This window comes from Columba livia, chromosome 2, assembly GCF_036013475.1.
Source record: "Columba livia isolate bColLiv1 breed racing homer chromosome 2, bColLiv1.pat.W.v2, whole genome shotgun sequence".
Lineage (NCBI taxonomy): Eukaryota > Metazoa > Chordata > Aves > Columbiformes > Columbidae > Columba > Columba livia.
Genome location: NC_088603.1, coordinates 131,585,621 through 131,607,180, shown reverse-complemented (window position 1 = coordinate 131,607,180; position 21,560 = coordinate 131,585,621). Strand labels below are relative to the sequence as shown.

Here is a 21,560-nt window from a genome sequence, read left to right as displayed (position 1 = left end):
GCGCACACGGTACTGGGCGTGTAGCCGGGGCTCTATGTAACCCCCGCCGGCACAGCACGGCCCCGCCACAGCCGCTCCGGGCCGCCCGCGGGGATCCCGACGGCGCTCGCCGCTCTCGCCCTCCCCCGAGTGCGCCCCGGCCCCGGTCCCAGGCGCTGCCCGCCGCCGGTCTTCTCCGCTCGGCCCGGGACGCCCGCCGAACCTCTCCCGCGGCGGAGGGGGGATGCCTCCTCCCCTGGCGCCCGGCCTGCCGCCCGCGTTCGCTTCGCCTCGCTGAGGCCGCGGAGCCCGGCGCCGCTGCGGGGAGCACCGCGGCCGTCGGCGGAGCAGAAAGTGAAACTACCTGCCGGCGGCGGAAGCCCCATGGGAAAAGCCAAGCCCTGCCGTCCCGCAGCCGCCTCTGACAGCGCCGCGCCCCCCCAGGGCAGGCGGGCGGCGGGGTGCTGCTGAATCCCGCCCGGCCGCTCCAGCTCCTCTTGCCCCCCTGCGCGGCGCTCCGCGGGCTGCGGACACCATGGGCGAGAGGGCGCCGCCACCATGACCGCGGAGCCGCCGGCGCAGCTCCCTGCCAACCCCCCCGCGGACCATGTTCCATGGTAAGGAGCACGCACTGCGCACCGCGCCGCTCCGCAGGGTCGGCGTCCAGAGCCGCGCGGGACGCCCCGCGCCACCTGCGCCCGGGCTGGGCTGGGCTGGGCTGGGCTCCGGCTCCGCCGCGGCTCTCCGCACCCCCAGCCGCGTTGGTTCCTTACCGGCTCCGCTGTCTCCGCGTTCCCGGCCCCGCCGCTTCTCCTGCTGTGGCGGCGGGGTGCCGCCCGGTGCCCTTTTAAACCCGCGGTGACGGTCGGGGAAATTCCCAGTTTTGCCTTTTTTTTCCTTTTGCCCGTAGAATGAAAGCAAAAGCGCCCGTTTCCCATCCCGCCCGCTGCCGGGAACCAGGGCCCGGGAGTGGCGGGGGCAGCGGGGCGGTCCGAGGCAGGGGAGCTGCGGGGAAGCATTACTCTGCATTGCTCCGCGCTGCTCCGCGTTGCACCGCGGGCACCTGCCGCCCCGCAGGGCGCGTCCGGAGCAGGTGCCGCTCGGCAGCTCCGGGGATGCTTCGCCCTCGGGCAGGCGCAGCCTGGTCTCCTCGCCCGGCGGGCGGCAGGAGTGACCCGCGGAGCGCCTGGCCGCACCTTTACAGAGCGGGAAAATCCTGCTATTAACCGCTCCCCTTGGGGATTGCGGGCTGCGGAGACGGGCTGGGCGGCCGGGACAGCGGGGCAGAGGGTGCCGTCCGCGGAGATGCAGTGATTTGGGGGAGGCGGGGGGTCCCGCAGGCAGCCGGCTGCTGCAGGGAAGCCGCGGGGTCCGGCCGGGAACCCGCCTCAGGCAGGGGCGCGCCTGGAGTGCCACTTGCAGGCTGAATGCACAAGAGGGGTTTTTTAATTAGAAAAACAAAAAGGGCTTCTTTGTATTTGGAAATAGTGGAATACTACCTCTTCCTGGCTTTATTTTGGGAGATTTTTTTGGGGCTTTCCAGATATGAGTTTTTTGGGAGTTTACCAAAAGGATGGGGTATTACCAGTAATACACACTCCCATTCTTTTGAAGCGCTGGTCATATTTAGCTTAGTCAATTTCACTTCTTTTGAAGTTACCCAACTTTAAGAAAATTTCTTTCAATTTTCAGTCAAAAGCTCCAGGATCTCATTTTGTGACACTCATCTAATGTGTTCCAAAGGACTCATTTAGGAACATCTGAACAGGTTTCATCGTGATCCTGCAATGGGTCATGAGTATGCAACATCTCTTTCAAAATTATCTGCTTTTCTTCTGTAATTTCCTCATTTAAAAAAAAATAAAAAATCTGTATGATACAGAGAACATCAAAATAAAAGAAGTGACTTTGCAGTTTTTACCTATTATCTCCACTTGTTGCTGGACAAGCCAAGTTTTAAGTGATGGAATCTGTCAGATTGTTTTGAATGTAGAAGATCATTATTTGTGTCTTTTGAAGCATAACTTGGAAGCAGCACATACAAGTCACTTGTATCACTGTTACTTGGAAACAAGCATTGCAGTTATTTTTCTTTCTTTTTTTTTTTTTTTCCCCCCACTGGAACCAAGAGGTGCAATGGTATATTAGAAAAATGTGTTGTAATTGAGTTCTTGCATTTTTTGTAAACTTCTTTTAAAATACTAAATCTCAGTCCTACAAATTGATAATTCTCTTGGCATAGATATAGTTAGCATAGAGCCCTACAAAAGTAAAGCTCTGTGGAGTTCAGTTATCCTTTTGGAGCTTGAAAATCATTATATATTTGCCTTAGCTAGTTTTTATATTTATTACACGTAGGATCCATTTAAGATCCATGTAGCTCTCCAGGCTAGATTTTTTTGATGTATGAATAGACCTCTGTTGATCAGTATAAGAAAAGGTTAGAAAATTTGGTTTCCAGGCCATCGAATTTCCCATTATAGTTTATCAAGCAGTTTGCCACAGGGATAATTTTGGAATTCAGCTTGTACAGGTAAAAAAAATCCAGTCCTGTTTCTAGGACAGAGGTGTACATAATAGTGTGTCCACAAGTAATCTATGAGAAAGAAAGGCTTTAATAGTCAGGAAAAGTGTTTTGCATTCTGCTTTGAAGCAGCAGTGTGTGGTGGGAGTCAGCTGGGATGGGCTGCGAGGGACTGTGTTTCTATGAATGGCAGATGTGTGTGACAGCAGTTCTTGCATCATGGAGGTTGGGTGGTTTAGTAAAGATTATGGTCAAGTTCCATGGCTTTCTTCTTAGTTATTCAAGATTTCTCTCTGCAGCTGGGATTTACTAGTGATTCCAAGCCCAGAGACACCCATGTCCAAGTGTTGTATTGGCTGTAGACAATGCTCTCATCCTCAATGGAGAAGATGGAAAATAGCAGCTGGGGTCAGGGCATCCCTTCTGCCCTTCCCGCTGCAACCCCAATTACTCTGTATGCAGTTGTTGCTCTTATTGAGTAACAGAGATGGGTAGAAACAGCTCATACTAGTCTGGGAACCTGCTGTGATCTTTGTTAATCTTCCAAACTAAATTTCTAGCTCTGTTTTTGTTGTTGTTTTCTAAAACCTTCAATTTAAGCATCATCCTAGCCAGTCTAGCTGTAGGCCAGAGTCCGGTTATGAGCTTTCTAATCCTGATATCATTCCGTACCCAGTCTCCCTTGTTCCCAGTATCAGGCCAGTCACCTGCAGCCTCTAGTTATCCTGTCAGTCCCTTCAGGCTCCTCTGATATTTTGGTCTTTTCTCTCTGTCCATCCTCACAGAACTCATATTTTCGTGGAAGTCATGCAAGGACAGCAGATCAGGGGGCTGAGCAAAGCAAGATGGTCCACTAAAGGGAAAAATAAAGTGAGGGGCAGTGAGATTTCCTCCAAAAGATTGCTGAAATCTTGCAGAGAGCATGTATTGCCGCCTTAACTGATGTTATGGCCACTGGTATGGATTTGTCTATTTGGTCAGCCCAAAAATATATTTAAACACACTTTTGATGTAAAGATGTGTTCATGGGCATTTGTAGATTTTTTTCTGTCATAAGAAAAATTGGTGATTAGGATGGGATTCAGCTGCAGATTAAGACACTTCAATGTCGACAGATACCTGACTAAGACACTTAATTGTTTGCATGTGTATTAGATGATTATGAACCAATTATGGTCAATAGAGAGACTTTGTCAGTGCTTGCAGTGAAGCCTGGAGATGAATTCAGCCCAAGCAGACACCAAGTACCTGGTCAGCTCAATAGCTGTAGGCTATTAACCATGCTGGCTAAATCATCCTTGAGTATGAGGGAGTTTAGACACCCAAATAGTGTCTTAATCTCGATCTGAATCCTTCCCTCAAGGCACAGATCATTTGGTTGCATAAAGATCCCTTTTAAAATATGTAAACACATTACAGAATGTATTGGTTAACACTCTATGGCATTTAATATGTACTTAACCGCTCTTGTTGTAATCCAGCTTTTTTTAGATCTATCTTTTGGGTTGTGCCCCTGCTCCTTGTTCTGTCTCCAGTGAATTCATCTAGTTGTGCAATGGGAAATAAAACAACTGAAATCCGTGTGAAGTATGAGAATATACTAAGCTACGACATCAATGAGCTGGTAGGTAATAGCTCTTGGGCTTTCTAAAAATGTTGATCATTTTTAGATTATAGGAAATAGTAATTAAAAAAAAAAAGCTCTAATGTTAACACACAATACAAGACCAGTTTTAAATCAGACATTATCCTGGAATGGTGGCTTTACTTGAGGGCTTGCAACAATTCAGTCTCTTTAAAATCTCTGAAATGTGTGGATGCTGCCTATTTGCACGTACAAATACTGTGATGCAGATGTTTTTGCCTGCACACCATGTAGTTAGACACATGAACCATTAGGCCCTAAATAGTATAATATTACATTAAAGAGTACTCTTTTCTGAAGTAATTTAATGGCTACTTCTGTTACATTTCTTTAACAAGAGAAGAAAGCATTATACAACCTGTAATTTTTTTTTTACTGATTGTAAACTTCTTGACCAAAGTTTTGTGTTGTCCACTGAATATAAATGCAGAGGCACAAAATTCATACAATAAAAGTGTCTTTGTGTAGTACTTGTTAATTTATCTTGTTTAGCCCACACAGAATCAACTTTTCTAGATGTCAGTGTAGAAAAATGTAACTTTGACCATTGTAAATCTCCTCCATTATGGCTTTATCATCCAGATTTATTACAGCTTTGCAAAAAAGTATCTTAACAGTTTACAAATCCATGCTCAAAACCTACCTTACAACTCTTCATCATGAATTATTAACAATTAAATTCATCTGCCAAGAGCACTTCCATGGCAGAGAGCGCTTTCTAAAACTGGGTTACCAGAGGCATTTCTACGAAAACGGGATTTTTCTGACCATTTGTCACTAAACAAGAACTCACCATTCTGTTGCAGTCTTAAATCAAGACCTATTTGCATGAAATACGAGTGATATACAGTGCTTTTCCAAAGGTGAAATCAGGAGCCATTGTATTTCTTCACACTTACAATCCACCACCATCCTTCAGATCATTATGCCAGTGTTTTACAACTTTTCCCTACTAAGACACATCAGCCCTCATCTGGAAACTAAATACTTTATGGTCAGGAAATGATAATTTGATCTTCAAAAACATTCTGATTATGTTGTGTTTCTTGAGATCATGAAGTGAGAAAGGCACTTATCCATAGATAAATGACCTTATTCTGAACAAGGCACCAAAGCTGGAGAAAATATTAGTGGCCATATTAGAAGGGAGAAGCAGCTCCTTTACTTTGTCATCTTATTTCTGACAAAGACAAGTGTTTCGTAGAGAACAAAACAAAACAAAACCTGTTGGTGAACAGGTATTATCAGATAGCTGACCTACAAGAGAAAACAGTATGAATCATAGAATAGTTTGGTTTGGAAGGGACCTTCAGAGGTCATCTAGTCCAACCCCTCTGCAATGACCAGTTGGGGAATGACCTATTAGAGAGCAGCATAGGGGAAAGGGACCTGGGGTCCCGATGGACAGCAGGATCACCATGAGCCAGCACTGTGCCCTTGTGGCCAGGAAGGCCAATGACATCCTGGGATGTATTAGAAGGGGAGTGGTTAGTAGGTCAGAGAGGTTCTCCTTCCCCTCTACTCTGCCCTGGTGAGACCACACCTGGAATATTGTGTCCAGTTCTGGGCCCCTCAGTTCAAGAAGGACAGGGAACTGCTGGAGAGGGTCCAGCGTAGGGCAACAAAGATGATTAAGGGAGTGGAGCACCTCCCTTGTGAAGAAAGGCTGAGGGAGCTGAATCTCTTTAGTTTGGAGAAGAGGAGCCTGAGGAGTGACCTTATTAATGCTTATAAATATGTAAAGGGTGAGTGCCACAAGGATGGAGCCAGGCTCTTCTAGGTGGCAAACAATGATAGGACAAGGGGTAATGGAATCAAGCTGGAACACAAGAGGTTCCACTTAAATTTGAGAAAAAAACTTCTCAGTGAGGGTGACAGAGCACTGGAACAGGCTGCCCAGGGGGGTTGTGGAGTCTCCTTCTCTGGAGACATTCAGTACCCACCTGGACATGTTCCTGTGCGACCTCACCTAGGTGTTCCTGCTCCAGCAGGGGGATTGGACTAGATGATCTTTTGAGGTCCCTTCCAATCCCAAACATACTGTGATACTGTGATCTTCAACTAGATCAGGTTGCTCAGAGCCCCATCCAGCCTGGCCTTCAATGTCTCCAGGGACGGGGCATCTACCACCTCTCTGGGCAACCTGTTCTAGGGTTTCGCTACCTGAAATTACAGGAGTAACTGCCTCTGGGCAACAGATCCTGCCATCTTCCCGTAGTGGGGAGCCATGAGGCACATCCCAGCTCTGCTGGAGCTGCAGGGCCGGGGAAGCCGGATGGACGTCCTGGGCTGGAGGTGGCAATGCCTCTGCTCTCCCTGACTGCAGGCTGCAGCTTGATGCTCTTGGTGCCCCAGGGTGCCATCAAGGATTTCAGCAGAGCAATGCCAATCATCCAGATACATTTGAAAAGTCTTTATCTTTTTTTATTGTAATAAATATTATCACTGATAGACTCTCTTAGGAGACTGTATGAGAACTAAAACTATTACCTAAATAAATAAATAAGCAAACCTTAATCAACTAATCTTTGTGAAAGTAATGGCAATCTAGTGAACTCTGAAGCTGTTCCTTCCTAGAATAGGTATGCACAAGCAACTACTCTGCAATTTTCTTTATTTTCCTGTCTTTATTTTTCCCAGTTTCAGAGATTAGTTTATGCTCTTTGTAAAAATAGTGTATACTCGTGTCACTATAACTTAACAGCAAATACTACGGACAATGCCATTTGGATTTTATCAACTGTCCACTAGGAACTTTCCTCCAATTACAGAGCCAAAGTAAATAACTTTCAGTTCTTCATCCTGATATTTGGAGGCAGTTATGGAGATGACTAGTGTGTTATATACTAGACCTCCATAAGTTTGAATTTTCACTAATGCCTTTTCTGAAGCTGGGACTTCCCTTAGTCACAGCCAATAAACTATCTTCAGAAACTGTTACTGTACATTATACTAATGATGATCTGAGAAAGTCAGTGAGAATGGGTAAATCCCTTAGGAGTTAGCAAATTAAGTCACAGATATACAGGTTTTAGAGTGACTATTTATTTATTTATTTATAAGTCTTGGTGCTGTGTGACTGCAGCAAAACTTTATTCTCTTATGGTACAAGCAGAAAAACTTTAAGAATTCCATTGTCTGATGTGTTCACATGCATCTCTAAGTGAGGAGAGCTAATATAGTATTGTCAAAAGCTGCCTTTTTAAAAGCCCTTATGGTTGTATTAGGTTATCTGGATACAGGCTGAAGAAGAAATTGAAGGAATTTTGTTGAGTTGGGTTCAGTTGTCATCTTAATGATAAGCATGAAAGTAGAAGAAAAAAAAGAGAATAAACAATGAGTAAAATATTATGGTCACACAAAGGGAGCAAGATGTATTGCTTAGAACACCTTCTGTTAGTGCATATGAAAAGTGAGAGCTACAGTCTCTTTAGATGAGTGGGGCATGCATTTATTGAGACAAATGTTGGCAAATATTGTATTTTATATCTATGTAAGATTTAAATATTCTTGTATGTTTTAAAATGTACATACAAAGAACCAAGTAATTTGATAGAATATGGAGATTTAAAATGAAAAGATTTATGTCCAGTTCTGGGCTCCCCAGTACAAGAGAGTTATGAGTTGTTGGATAGAGTCCAACAAAGGGCCACGAAGATGATAAAGGCCCTGGAGCATCCATCCAAACAAGGAAGACTGAGAGAGCTGGGACTGTTCAGCCTGAAGAAGAAAAGTCTCAGGGGAATCTCATCAATGTCTATAAACGGACTAGAGTTGGACCAAGGGTTGGACTCGATGATCTCTGAGGTCTCTTCCAACCCAGTCGATTCTGTGATTCTGTGATTCTGTGATTCTGTGATTCTGTAAACACCTGAAGGGAGGATACAAAGAGGGCAGAGCCAGGATCTCCTCAGTGGTGCTCGGTGACAGGACCGGAGGCAATGGGCACAAACTGAAACGCAAGAGTTTCCCTCTGAACATTGGGAAACAGTTTTTCACTGTGAGGATGACTGAGCACTGACACAGGTTGGCCAGTGATGTTGTGGAGTGTCCATCCTTGGAGATATTTAAAAGCCATCTGAACTGGCCCTGCTTGATTGAGCAGAGGTTTAGACCAGATGACCTCCAGAGGTCCCTTTCAACCTTAATCATTCTGTGATTCTGTGTGATCCTGTGAATACCTTTAGAAATCATATCTGGACATTCAGGTGCTGGGGTGTGTCCAAAGAAGAGCAACAAACCTGGTGAAGGGTCTGGAGTGCAAGTCTTATGAGGAGCCACTGAGGGAACTGGGGCTGTTGAGCTTGGAGGAGAGGAGGCCAGGGAAACCTTATCGCTGTCTGGAACTACCTGAAAGGAGGTTGTAGCATGGAGGGTGTTGGTCTCTTCTCCCAAGTAACAAGCAATAGGATGAGAGGAAATGGCCTCGAGTTGTCCCAGGGGAGGTTTAGATTGGATATTGGGAAAAATGTCTTCCCGGAAAGGGTTGTCAAGCATTGGAACAAGCCCAGGGAAATGGTTGAGTCACCATCCCTGGAGGTGTTTAAAAGATGTGTAGACATGGTGCTTAGGGACATAGTTTAGTAGTGGACTTGGCAGTGTTGGGCTCAATGATCTTAAATGTCCTTTCCAACCAAAATGATTCTATGAAAGCTCAGAATTTTACACTAACCCTGCTATACCTCAGGAGATCCTACAGAACAACTTATTGTTGACATAATCAGCTGTTAGTGAGAAACTTGGCTCACTTGATTAAAAGTACTTCCATGATTAAATATATTATATTTTACAGGTAAATATGTCTGCAGAGTATCGTGACAGGTGCTGCAAGAATAAAAAACATGAAAATACCAAAATGTTTTTCTGCAATGATACTCAGGTAAAATCTAACTTCTCAATATTTACTTTAGAGAAAACAAACGGGTTGTTTGTACAGTCCAATCTATTGTGACAGAGAATAAAATTGTCTTTTAATAGTCAAATAATGATATTCAGGGTTGTTCCTATTTTGAATTTGGAATCATACAGTTTGTCAAATAAGTTGATATTTTAAAAATTAAAATATTAAGCAATTCCATATCTAAGAAGTGCTTAAGTGCTTTATTTTTCCCTACTATAAATATTATTTTATATTCTTACCCAAAATAGTACAGAAAACTTATTTGATTTTGCCAATGGAAATAAACATAAGTATTTCCTAACATCTGTTTTAATTTTTCAACAGCAAACATATTAGCTAAGCTTTTCACTTCAGAACTGAATGCTTTAGAAGTAATAGTTTGGGCAGATCTCAAATGATGGAAAGCACAATTTTCAGCTGCTGCTGCAAATTTTGTCACCACTTGATAAAAGGACCAACTCCAAACATCATTCACTGTTCTCCTAACTACATCAGGCGATTTTGTTTTGGCTACAATTTCTCCTTAACACCCCTACATTATTATTAATTATTATTATTATTATTATTATTATTATTATTATTATTACTACAAACTGATACTTTAAACATTTTGAATAGATGGCAGGTATGTCAGATTGGTCATGTTTTATTGGAAAAGCCTGACACTATGAAAGCAAAATAAACTAATGTTAACTGATGGAGCTTTTTCTTAAAAACAAACCAATGTTATAATGTATGAATGGTACATAGACTTTTCAGGACATATTTTTCCTGCTCTCTTTACAGGAAATAGAATCACTACAGAGTATGGCATGTAACATGCTCAGGTTCTTTCATAAGCAAAAAATCAGCAAAGACTTCAGATGGAAAGCAGCACTAGTCTCATGTGGGACATTACAGGTCCTACAGTGCAAATGTGAAAGACATAAAAAAGAAAAGGTGAGTAGCAATGATGGTTTACAGTTTATTGGAAATAGGTGGCTCATTCCTTAGGGCCTTTCAGTGCAGACATTTATATCTACCTCTCAAAGGTGCAATTATCGTGCACACATTAAATGCATGATGAATTTTGCTCTGCATAGCGTATGTCTTGATATAAGACTTTAAGCCCATTGCAAAGACTAAGTCAATGATTATGAAGTCTATAATGAAAATTTACGCCCTGTTTCAATACTGAGATACTTTAATTCATTCTCCTGTGAGAGACAAAGACCACACTTGTGCAAAGAAGGCCTTGAACTTCTCTAGTATATAAAAGCATATCTTTTACTTCCTACTGGGATTATACCCTAGCATCAATGTTTAAATTTGTTTCAACAAATAATTAGTTGTTCCTCTTTTTTCCTTAACCAGTTGATCCTTGATCTTTATTTTAACTACCATATCTCAAACTCAACAAGAACAGTTAAATATTTGCATTTGTAGTCATCGGCAAAATCTGCTCTTTGATATGTCACTCAAATTTGGTGCAATGATTTAGAGACTACCATAGCAAAGGAAGAACATTCTTTTAAGTGTGGATCACAGTTACTTACTGAACACAAAATTATTGACCAACATCAAAAAGCCTCCCCACAGGCACCACAGGATATAATTCTTTATGATTGGCTTACATAGTTAGATTGAAGGCTGCATTTAACTCATTATTTTTTTCCTTGAAATGGAGAAACTCTTATAATCTAGGACCAGATCTTCACAGTAATGTTGGTGTCTGTATTTTGCTTAGCCACCTGTGGTGAATCCAACGTTTGCCTTACCATGAACAGTGTCCCAGTTATGTCATAGAACTCAAAGTGTGTCACCCTTGAAACGCCTAACCTCCTGGATGCCTGGTTTTATTTAAAGACCAATTAAAGTCATTTGGTAAAAACCATGAACAGTCATTGAATATGGACAAGAACTACAGTCATCTTGTCTCCGAGTGGGATCATGAACACCAGGCCACAGCACCAACCTCTGGGAACAGGTCTGTCCTGTTCCACCAGCCTCAAGGTACCACACATGTATTCGTATCTTTTGAGGTTTGGCTCATGATTTAACTGACTTTACTTTTCCAGTCCTTCAAATAATGGAGGATAAATTTTAAACCACTGACAGAGGATGTACATGTTCTCAGTTGCACACACTGGTTCCGGCCACCCACATTTGCTCTGTGTTAAAGCCACATTCTCCCAGTTCCGTGGGCAGGGGGCAATCAGGGCTGTACTTAGAGTGAGGGCATCAGAATGACACAGGCTGTGTTCCACCACGGCACGTTTCATGAGTAGCCCAGCTTTCTGGCTTAATTACCATGTAAGATATCTCTATTATTTATTGAGATGTAATGGAATCAGTTTGTTTTAAAAGATGTCTATATGATAAGAATAAGCACTTCTCAATTAACAATACAAACTCTTCTTTTTCAGGTTTGCACACAGCTAAATACACATAATAAAGAAGATACAGAAACAGGTGAACAGTCCAAAAAGAAATGTAACCAAGAATTTTGTGAACTGAAAGAAAATACATCTAGCCTTCGATCCTGCTGGAATAAATTTGAAAAAATAATTTCCAGGTGATTCCAGGCGAATCCTGCTTTTTTTTCCTAAGTGGCATTATCTGGTATCTTTGCATTCTACATGCATTCTTCGAGTAACTCTGCTCGCTTATATTGAACACTTTATGCCAGAATTCTGATGGAAAGCTACCATGTCTTCTTCCTGGAGATGGAATGAGCAGAAACGGCTAAACCAAGCTGCTGAAGTCCAAGAAGTGGAAATAAAGGACCAGTGTTTGAAACAAAGGACTCTGCAGAGGGCTGTGTTCCACCTTCGTGCTCTGGAAACGGCTTTGAATTTTCTGATCTTTTGAGTAACTACATTATAACGTCATACAAAAGCAATCTATTTACACACCTACTGCAATTTATAAAACCTCCTTAGAAGCTGCAGGTGAAGAAAACAGTATGGAAAAGTAGCTGGTTTCCTTACATCTATATAAAATGCATCAAGGACCAAAAGGAACAATTTACCAAACAAACAGCACGTCTTGGTCTGTTCTGCTGATGCAATAATGTTGTCAGCATGGGTATCTAATGGGTCTGCAAACCGATTAATGTTTGGAAAAACGGAGAAAAGGTTAACTTTTTGAAAAACTTAAGAAGGGTACCGACTTTTGAGAGATGTAGCACACGTCTACTGGCAAGACAGTGAGACCTACGGAAAGCGAGAAAGGAGATGCCTGAATGCAAGTTTGTTCAGCTGACTGGAAGCAGCACCAGCCTTATGGGTTTGGTTATCACGAAGTTCGCTGCAGGAGGAGCTAGAATTTCTTGCCTTCAGATTGTGATTTCTTATATGCAATTATTTTACATAACGTGTTTAACATGTTAGACAAACGTGACATAAAATGTGTGAATATTTTCAGAGAATAATATATTGGCATTTAACTAATAAAGTGTTCATATTTAATTTTGGATAAATAGAAGTATTTTTATAGTTGTTTATAACTCTTTTACAGTTTCTTACTTTGATATTATAACTCCTTTGGTAATAAAATATTTGTCTCCTATGGAATTGGGTTGCTGACTTTTTGGTTGTCATTACTCCTTTTTTAGCCTTTTTTCATAGTCATTAAAAGCACAGCTGGTAATATAACCTCCAGCTGCTTGGGACTTCCCATTATAAAATACCCGTTTCTTAGTTGCTCATAACCTCACCAGTTGAGGTAAGTATTTCCATACCAGGAATCTGCCTTGAACTAAATACTTCAGGAAATTTTTAGTTAAGCAAGCCTGTTGTTTCCTGGTTCAGAGTAAGGCAACACACATTGTTGTATCTATGCTAAATTTTCTGTGGAACTACTCTGAAAAATTGTTTGTATTCAGAGCAAAGACCTGAAAAAATGGTGGGATGTGCTTCAAAGAACTGCACAGATCTCCTTTGACTGGGCTAGGATCACTGTACTGAATCCATGAAACCTGGCGTGCCCTACTGCTAATGGTGAGAGAAGAGGTTGAGAGCAAAGTAAACATAGCGTTACGCTTTCCTGGAATACAGTCCCTTCAACACATCATCTATTTATGGTGAAGAAGCTTCTCGAGGTAGGAGTAGTATCTTTGTAAAACTGTGACTGAGACTCTCACATATTCTTTTTAGCTCTTGATGCAAGAGATTGCAACTTTAACTCCAAACACAGAAAACAAAACAACAAACCCAAACCCAACCCATAACTCTTTTACATAACAGGAAACAGATTTCCCAATATCATACTGCAGATCAGAGAATGTAACTGCTATTGTAAGGGCTTCTCTGGAAATCCCTTCTACTGAAAAAGTCCCAGGAGACTGAGGAATTGTTTCAGAGACTGAAGAACAGTTGCTTTTGTTTGGAAACTCAGGAACAGTTTAAAGCCAAGGTTTATTTGCTAATAACCACTTATCAAGAAAAGATCAGTGGGAATTAAAAGCACACAACAAATGCAATATTAGCTATTAGAAAACTGGAATTTCAGTCAGCATAAATGACTTAAGCAGCAGCCCATGACTTAAATCTTGAGGCAAATCAAGGAGTTTCAGGCCTGTCCTGCTAAAAAGACCAAGCTTAGATCCAGACAAGAAATTCAAATCGAGTGATTATGAAATTGTATTCCGCTTCCCCCCCGCCAATTGCATCTCTTAATAAAAATCCTGCCTGATTTGTGTTGCCAAATTTCCTGAGTCACCACATGCATGCAAAGACTAACTGCTAAATGCAGTGACTTGTGTTCTGTGATTTGTTTCTTCCATTCAAGAACCTTCTTCGGTCTCTCTTGAAATCAGAAATGTGATAGCAATAAACTGCTCTGAGGAATGGGCGTAGAGATGAAAACCTTGCAGGGTATCACCACCATGCCTACCACCCTGCCACTTCAATTTCTATATTTATTTATTTGGTCACAGCAAAGAAGGAATACAAGGAGGTCAAACCCATAATTTAGAAATAAAAGAAATTTATGGGAAGGTGTCAAGGGAAAACAGTTTAGGTATTTAAAATATCAAAATTAACTTTAGTACTGTTGCTGCTGAGAAAGCAGAAAGGGGTGACTAACCTCTGTGAGCAAGACCACTTGCATTTCTAACAGTAAAAATTAGTTAGGTGCTCTGTGGTTGATAATGAGACCGAAGAATTTCTGGTGTTTAGGAAGCCAGACAAAGGAAGGCCACTGGAAGAGAATGCTCAGATCCTACTTTACACCGCCAAACAGATGTTTAGAGCTGTAGTTCTTTAGATGAAGATGCAGGAGTAAACCTCTCCTGGCTGGCTATGTGTTTCCTTCCAGTTCTATCTCTTCAGCTTTGTGCTGAGAAAAAGAGATGTTTGCTTTATGACAGGTTTCATTCAACAGCTGCTGAGGTTTTTGTTGGGTTCTTTTTGTTGTTTGTTTTCTCTCCTGCTATATAATTGGAACAGTTCATGATGAACTAGAAGAACAAGGATGCCAGCATGAGGAATCTCACAGAATCTCAGCAGTGACAACAGATTTCGCAGACCCTTGGCACATAAATGAATTTCATCCCGAATGAAGGGAAAACCTATCTGCCCTCCTTTGAACAGGGTGTGGTGAAGTAAACAGAAGAGCCCAGTAGGAGGATCTTTCCCCTAAAAAGCTGAACGAAAAGAGGAATTGGTCTCTACTCATCCGTACTTAGCAAAAAAAATCAGGAACCCAAACCCTTATTACAATTTCTGCTCACATAAGTGAAAAATATAACTTATCTTTTTCCCTGCTTAATCATTTCATCAACACAAGTGCTCTGACCTCATGAAGGAGAACAAGCCCAGATCAAGCTTAGATTTTATATTATACCTTACAGCCTTATTAAAAAGAAAAAAAACCCAACAATAATTTACTACAGGTATGACAGTGATAGGCTCTGTATAAACTAAAGTCACTATATAGTTGGGAAAAAGAAGAGACAGAGAGTTAACTTTATATAAGCAGATCACATTGATTTAAATATCTGGTATAGAGTAGTTTTCAAGGAGACTGAGGAGTCCAAATGTCATCTCACAGATCAATCAAAAAGACCTGTCCTTTGAAAGGAATAACCAAGTGGTTCTCTCCCCGATCACTAGAGGAGAGGACAGTGGATGATCCTCACATCAGGGCTGGTGCACCTGAGACCAAAGACATCACAATATTCATACAGTTGAAATGATGTTACCTATACCTATGCTATTTTATTTAAGACAATTTCACATTTGGCTCCAAAAATGTGTGCATCACAAAGTTTTATTGGCATATTTGCTTTATTGTTAACAAGTGGCAAATTAGCATTGGGTAGTGATTTACATTTATTAAAACAGAACTGACAGTTTAAAATAAACATATTATACCAAATAAGATGCAAACAAACCCAGGAATTCTGCAAAAAAAATACTGGATGGTCACAAACACAAATATTTAATGTTCTGAGGGGCAAGGCAAACATAACAAACACAGTGCTGACAAAATTAATTACCTCAAACACATGAATAAACACTTCATTTAAAAACATGGAACATCAATAAATAAACTTATGAAGATACACACTAAGTATATCATATGAAGGATGGAAACCAGGACCTAGAGCAATCATATAAAGTAGGTATTGTAACAGTCGTAGAACACTCAGTACTTTACAGATCGGACCCAAATCCATTCCTGCTTCTGCCAGAAATCCAAATACAGAACTATGGTAAACCATGCACTAGTATTTGGAACTTAAGTCCAATATTCAGCTATATCAGACTGAATATTTGATTTGCTAACTCAAAAGCTAATGTTCACATTGCAGAAACATTATTTCCCTATTGATTATTTTTGTAAAGAAGAAACACTAATTTAGAGGAAATCTGAATAAGTTCTTTTCTGGCAACATGAAATGGAACGAGGCTAAGGAGGATCCTCCAGAAATGTATATTCTAGAATGACATATCAAAACAAAACAACCCACTGAACTAGTATGCAAGAGTAATCTCTTATATTGTGAATATTGGGAAGAAAATATCTACCAAGTAACTGCTGAACACAGCTAGAGAATCTTTTTTCTATAATTTCTTCCAACACCACAATTAGGTAACTCAAATCTTACTTAGCAAGTTGAAAAAAAAAACAAAACAAAAACATCAGCAACAAAACCACCACGAGTTGGAGTGAGTTTTATGTGAAAGGCAATAAAACTATTTTCATCGGTCACCAAAACCACTTTCACCAAAAATGAAAATTCTAGTGTCATACAATCCATATAATTATTCATAGCTTAGTCAAACTGAAAAGAATTAAAAATGCCAAAAGTGTTTTTATAAAACACACATTTGTCATCCAAGATCAAAAAAAAAACCCTTGTAACAAGTTTGTTCTTTGCACATTTACGAAGTCTAGGTGATGGAAACTAGGACTTCTTGAGAACTTTGCAATACATAGACAATACCATTTCATTTTATACTCAGAGTATTTACAGGGCCTACACCAGTGTGCACTGCTACAGACCTCATTTATTAACATTTAAACTACTACAGCCGTACCTCCTTCCGCTGATTGCATAACCAGGCATCACAAAACCCTTTGCTTTGCACACGGCGCTTCAGGCGCTACCTCTCAGTTGCAATGGTGAATTAAGACCTAGTCTCAGACAACAAAGAACTCACATGACGCCTGAGGACTGAGTCATGTCTTACAATACATTTCAGAGTTACCACCTTGTGGAGGAGGCTGAGCAGGCATTGCGGGGGGTTTGGTGCCCGGAGCACCAGGGGAAGCTCCCCCCACGCCACCTCCCCCGCCCCAGCCCTGTGGGGTGAGCCCCTCACACCCACTCGGGAGCTCAGTGGCTCCTGGAGTGTCTTTGGCAAATTTGAAAAGTTCTGCCTAAATGTTAATCTCATAGGTACAAGCTGAAACGGTGGTAAAGCACCTCTCCACGCCCACTCCCCTGGAGCGGTGTGTAATACTGGGGGTATAACTATCCCTGTAGCATTATACCTAAGTTGCTGTATATTTAGAGATTTCAGATGTGAAACTACCTAGGGTATCATGCATAAATACAAACCTGTGTATGACACATCATGTAAAGATTAAGCCTTATACTATGTTGTTTCTACCAGTGAAACTGGTATTTTTCATAACTCCATTGCACTTGTATCAGTAGAGTTCCAATGATCCTGTGCTCCTTTCTGGCACAGAGATGTCTCTTGTATAACAGATATTCACAAAAGTAGAATGGAAATGCAAATATCCTCAGGCCAGACCTCAAAAACAGCCTTTTCCTTGTTTCTTTATGTGGAATTTTACCTTTGACTTTTTTTTTTTTCTTTTTCAATTGAATGGAAGAACCTAAGTAAGCACGTTAGGAAGATGTAGTGGCAGACAGTAGAAGTCTGTTATAGCGTCAGACATTGGTATACAAATTATTAAAAGAATCACATCAATAAAGTTCACTTTAAATGGACAGTAACTACATTAGTCTGCTGTCTGAGATTTCACAATCCTTCAGCAGCATCCAGTTCTGTTTTGTATCAGCTTTGCTCTACCAAAACAACTTTTTACATTTGTATAACTTACGAGTTCTCAGAAAATACAGGTGTGCTCATGCACACATCCCATATATATATATACACACACACAGAGAACTGGAAAGACAGATACCAAGTGGAGTATACATATAATCCTAATTTTACACATGAACTCTAAGGAATTTAGGCTTTTAAGTTAAACATCTGTTAACAGGGCATCCAGAGCTTGACACTGGGTAAATTCAGACTCATCAATGAAGTGCATCAGTGGTGCACAGATCATCTAGCAGTTTTATCTTCACAATTATAAATATTTTGATTCTTGAGACATTTTGGAATACTGTCAGTGTATGTATCCATATACAGGATACAGGGGGGAGGCCTAGGGCATGGTGCTTCAGGCGCTACCTCTCAGTTGCAATGGTGAATTAAGACCTAGTCTTAGACAATAGAGAACTCCCATGACGCCTGAGGACTGAGTCACGTCTTACAATACATTTCGGAGTTACCTACCACCTTGTGGAAGAGGCTGAGCAGGCACTGTGGGGGGTTCGGTGCCCGGAGCATCATGGGGTTTGGACCTAGGTTGTTATAAATTAAATTTGGGAACTTCGTGACACATGTAATGTACCTAAAGATTCAAAGTCAATCTCCCGTAACAGTTTATTTTTTCTTTAAATATAGCAAATTTGTTTCCCATACTCAGTTTTGCAGGAGCATTATTAAAACAACTCTACTATTTCCTAACGAACATGCAATTGAGATGGAATCAGAGCGATCTGTGCTCACAACCTGTGTAATACAGTCTATGGTCTGTAACACCAGAGACTCAAGTCACTCAGTAACAAAACCAGTTGATGAAATGGAAACATATTAGGCCTCTGATAGTCTCACTATACAGTGGTAAACTGCACAGCCAATTATATTTCCATTGTCTGGTTATAGTTATTGTAGGTTTAAACACACATTACCCAATGTTACTATCAACAATCATTTATGTTTCACTAGACCTTCTTGTAATGGCAAATTGAAAGGTCAGGAAATCTTTTTAAAACTCTTTAGTTCAGGTTAATCCCTTGTCTAGTCCTTGCTATAAATCAAAGAACTGTAAATTAAGTAAATGTGTGACTCGAGTAATTTACTAAATGCTGCATTGGAAGCAAACAGTTACACAAACAGCTCAAAAAGCAGAAACTAAGGTAACTGCATGTGGATTAATTTAAAACTAGGAAACCTGCCACCTACAACTCAAAGAAGAAACAGTCACTGTTTTTTATACAGTTACGGTAATCCTCAAAATCCTGGAAGGTATTTATTTCCTTACTAAACCTTCTCTTTGTAGAAAGCATTTTCACTAAATGGTAAGCTGCATTTTTCCAGCAGAAACAAGAACTGGAAATTCATTGAGCCAGACAAAGGAATTGATTCCTCACTAACTCAAACCTATTCTGGACTTGGATCTTTGCTGATGAACGTGCAGCTTGCAATAATTCAGTCTGCAGACCTCCATGACCCAAGCCCAGGGCAAATTTTCTAAAGCAGGCTTATCTATGCAAAGGACACAGGATTCCAGCTTTTCCAAGTACAGATATGAATGTGCCAAAATATGGATCCTAGAACCTAAACTACTAGAAGATAATTTGGCTAAGATTTGTCAGTTCTAACTATTGTTACCAGTCATCCATCCTACCATGCTCAGTAGCCACCTTACACAAAACATAATAAAACAAGACTATCCTGAATGAAGGATAATTTCTCAAAATCTCTTTGTATAAAAAGTGTCAGACAATTCAACATCATTGAACTAATTCTAAAACATCAATAGCTTATGGCCTGCAACATGACCACATCAAGTCTCTTAAATCTCTCCACCCTCCAAGACCGGTACCTGCTTTGGAGATGCTTTTCTTCAATCACACTTTCTTCAAAATTGGCCCCCATTGATGGTGATCACAGGTTTTGAAAATGCAAACAATGATCATACTGCTATAATGAAACACTACGTTATTTTTTGTATAAGCTAGAAAGGAATTATATAAATTTATACTAACGGTGTTTGTGACCTGAAAGTAACCATTTCTGACAAAACGAGTGTATTTATTGTGGGAAAGGCACAATTAAGTTCTTTCAGATTGCTCTTTCAAGCATAAGATGGTGCCAGCATTTCAAAGCAAAACTTCACAAAACAAATTACTACATTCAGATACAAGTGATTTGGCTTGTGAATGGTTTTAATATCCTGTGTAATTTAGAAAAAAAAAACACAACAACTTCTTCCAGGGCCTGACCCTTCTTCTCAACAAATTAATACAAAGTCTGTCACTAACTTTAAGAGACTGCTCTTCAGAGCCCAAGAATGGACAAGACTGCAAAAAAACCCATGTAAGGTATTAACATATAAACCTGTGGAGCACAGTTACTCCATTATGCACTCACATATGAGCTGTGCTATTTGCACAGGAATAAGAATAAAAAAAGTCACTATGTACATCAAGTTCTACTGTCCTAATAACCTACATTTTAATGGGACTCTATTTTTTTTTTTTTGTATTGGATACATCAAGAAGGCTGTTTTCAAAAGAAGAGTTCAATATTTAGGTAGGATAAGCAGAGACTTTGCCTCTCCTTCAGGAAATGAGGGAGGAGAAAAGAGGAGCAGGACCTTTGGAAACCTTTGAAGACAAAAAGCACCGAAGTTGTAGATGCTAATCATAGTGGAACACAGGAGGAAGAAGACAAGTATTTCTGAACAAAAGGAACTTAGTAAAAAGACGATACCATATTTGTCCTTACAAATACATACAAATATTAACATTCTCTTTGGAAAACAGAACATGGAAAACCACAAAAAAAGATTGTGTTTCATCTTACATGTGAATAAAGTTCTCAGGTAGTTTTTCCACTTAAATTCTTTAAATAAAACCCTAGGATGTTACTAGAAAGTCCAATTGGGATATCACTGTTAAAGAGTTTAAAAGAATCCAGACTTTTTGCACTTTTAACTAGGAATTTATAAGGAGTTGCTCATGTTGTTTTCACTTACAACACGGCATTTAAGTTACTGTCACATATGAAGGAAATGCTTTCACAGAGAAACTTTTGAAGCCCAAGTTCTTCATGGCTAGTTACACATGGGTATTATCCTACATAGGTCATTTAAATAATCCTTTACCTAGTAGGATTTACAAGAAAAATTACATTAAACCACTTCTGCTACCTAAGTTACTTATCACATTTTTACCTTAATTTTATATATTTCTAACAGGGATTAAAGAGTATTTCCTTGAATGGCACAGTTTTAGGTACTTGCTATTTTTATATACAGTATATATATTTGTTTATAAATAACTGTGTAACCAGAAGATTGCACTCAGAAAATTACAATGTGATGTTTCAACACATTTGCAGCATGAAGTCTAACTGGACGGAGTGCTCTAGCTTTCCATGCAGCAGTACATAGCAGATGCCTCTGATTTCTCTTTTTCTTTTTGCTTTTAAGAATATGTTCACACAACCATTCTTCGAATTCCACACTCACAGCAAAATTTCGCCCATTCCACTGGATACCTTGTTCCACATTCATGGCAGAACTTGGATAAATGTACAGCTGAATTTCCTTCACTGCTTTTTGAACTTCCTCCATTGACTGAGTGGTCTCCACTGTCATACCCCATTTTACCGTCAGACCTGGAAATTCCCAGATAAAGAACATTCTCTATAATACAGCTTAGCATAACTTGATGCAAGATTATTCTAATCTTTAAAGTGAATGACTGCTATTGTTACTGTCATTTTCATACTTACACTTTCTATTTATTTATTATATACCTTATATCTCTACCCAAACTTCCCTACTTATCTCCAGATACCCCTCTTCCTTTCAAGAAAACAAAAAATGCCGAAATTTTAGGAGAAGCATCAAATATTTGATTCTCTAGTTAGATTAACTGTAGTGTTTGAAAACTTAAAACTTAGCTTGTTAAAACAAGAAAGACTAAA

At 40.4% G+C, this 21,560-nt stretch overlaps 2 protein-coding genes across 3 annotated transcripts in view; one reads left to right on the top strand and one right to left on the bottom strand.

Annotated features, from left to right (window-relative positions):
• Positions 1–387: 387 nt before the first annotated feature.
• On the top strand, positions 388–12,596 carry IL7 (interleukin 7). Its single transcript, XM_065053849.1, has 5 exons — positions 388–596; positions 3,985–4,127; positions 8,941–9,027; positions 9,835–9,987; positions 11,454–12,596. Exons 1-5 carry the CDS (start codon positions 587–589, stop codon positions 11,604–11,606), a joined length of 546 nt encoding a protein of 181 aa, XP_064909921.1. The 5' UTR covers positions 388–586; the 3' UTR covers positions 11,607–12,596.
• Positions 12,597–15,298: 2,702 nt separating this feature from the next.
• ZC2HC1A (zinc finger C2HC-type containing 1A) overlaps positions 15,299–21,560 on the bottom strand; it is a 37,158-nt gene continuing 30,896 nt past the window's right edge. For both annotated transcript variants that reach the window (XM_065053847.1, XM_065053848.1), the window contains one exon: positions 15,299–21,248. In XM_065053847.1, the coding sequence (XP_064909919.1) occupies positions 21,068–21,248 (181 nt within the window). In that variant the 3' untranslated portion in view covers positions 15,299–21,067. The remainder of the gene's footprint in view (positions 21,249–21,560) is intronic.

Bases quoted from the DNA above. Each gene is read 5' to 3' on its own strand.
- IL7 (XM_065053849.1), top strand. The intron at 4,128-8,940 runs GTAGGTAATAGC...TATATTTTACAG, and splicing joins GCTACGACATCAATGAGCTG to GTAAATATGTCTGCAGAGTA. The intron at 9,028-9,834 runs GTAAAATCTAAC...CTCTCTTTACAG, and splicing joins TTTTCTGCAATGATACTCAG to GAAATAGAATCACTACAGAG.